The following is a 1,535-nucleotide window of genomic DNA, read 5'->3' on the forward strand; positions in this document are numbered from 1 at the left end:
TCCTCATATATATATATATATATATATATATATATATATATATATACACATGCACACATATATATTAAGCTTTAGTTATTTTAGTGCATCAAGTGAAGGAAAATGTTGCCTTGGCAATTAACTTTTTTCACCCAAAAATGAAAATGCTGTCATCATTTACTCACCCTCGAGTTGTTACAAACCTGTATGAGTTTCATTGAAGAATGTTGGTAGCCAAACACCTGACGGTAGCCATTCACTTCCATAGTCAATGTCTACCGTTAACGGTTTGGTTTCCAACATTCTTCAAAATAGCTTCTTTTGTGTTCAACAGAAGAAAGAAACTCAAAACAGGTTTGGAACAACTTGAGGGTGGGTAAATGAGGACAGAATAATAATTTATGGGTGAACTGTCCCTTTAAGTCACAATAGAAATAAATGAGATATATTTGATGTGCTGATGTCTGTGGTTACAGGGTGATCTGGGTGACGGGGTCATCATCGGGATGTCCAGCATGGAGCAGCTGCGTGAGAACCTGACGGCAGCAGCAGAAGGTCCGCTCAAACAGGAAGTCGTGGACACTTTCACATATGCCTGGGATTTAGTGGCCCATGAATGTCCAAACTACTTCCGCTAAACGCCCCATTACAAACAGAGAAAATAATAATAATAATAATAATATGAAGCCTGATTTATAAGAACTGACATAGAGATCACTTTATTTTTCTATGTTCATATTTTGTGAGTGAACAGTGATAAATTGAGTTGGACTAGCCCTCTGCTTCCTAATAAACACAATGACAAAATTAAACCTCTTTCTGAGCTCACTGACACTTGATTTTTCCACATGTTTTCAAAAGAATGCAATAAAAATAATGTAATAGTGGCATCTTGATGAATTGCTGTGTCTTCTTGCTAAAAACTTGCTAAAATAACTTATTTAACACTAAAAAACCTTGTTTTTGTAGAAAATTGTAGTTGAAATTAGACCTATTTGTCACACGTCTACTGACTGTCATTGCACGTCGAGTGACTTTAACACTCAATAAAACGTTTCATGGGTTTATGTTGGATGAACAAAACGAATGTTCACGAAAAAAGTCCATTGCCTGTGTTCAGGTTTTATCCACTCCCTTCTCCATCCTCTGAGTCTCCATCTGTTTCCTCTTTCTTGGTCTCATCGCTGTCACCGTCCGTCAGCTTTTCAAAGTCCCCGGATTCAGAATTCCACATGCACTTGATTGATATTTTGAATTCCACCATTTCGATTCCAAAGAGTTTCTGAATTGAAAGGCCAAAACTTCATCATTTTAGAATAATGCAAGATTGAATGAATCCATTTTAAAATCCAAACAAGTTTATGACCTGAAAAGACTTTTTAAATGCATTTAATCCAAATAAACAGATGTGATGTCTGCTAGTGCACTGTTTTAAAGTAATATATTTAAAAATGACATCTTACATTTTTTAGTCTCTCTTTAGTCAAATTTTTTTTAAGAAGCAACCATGCTTAAAGGGGTCATATGTTGCTAAAAAGAACATTATTTGGTGTAAT

The 1,535-nt window shown here is 35.2% G+C and overlaps 1 protein-coding gene across 1 annotated transcript in view; it reads left to right on the forward strand.

Annotated features, from left to right (window-relative positions):
- The window catches only part of LOC107582419 (aflatoxin B1 aldehyde reductase member 4-like), a 5,376-nt gene extending 4,409 nt beyond the window's left edge, over positions 1–967 (forward strand). Inside the window, exon 7 of the mRNA XM_016268267.1 lies at positions 456–967. Within this exon, the coding sequence (XP_016123753.1) occupies positions 456–617 (162 nt within the window). The 3' untranslated portion in view covers positions 618–967. The remainder of the gene's footprint in view (positions 1–455) is intronic.
- Positions 968–1,535: the final 568 nt, after the last annotated feature.

The sequence above is a fragment of the Sinocyclocheilus grahami genome, unplaced genomic scaffold (assembly GCF_001515645.1).
Source record: "Sinocyclocheilus grahami isolate Dianchi unplaced genomic scaffold, SAMN03320097.WGS_v1.1 scaffold44.1, whole genome shotgun sequence".
In the NCBI taxonomy this organism is placed as follows: Eukaryota; Metazoa; Chordata; class Actinopteri; order Cypriniformes; family Cyprinidae; genus Sinocyclocheilus; species Sinocyclocheilus grahami.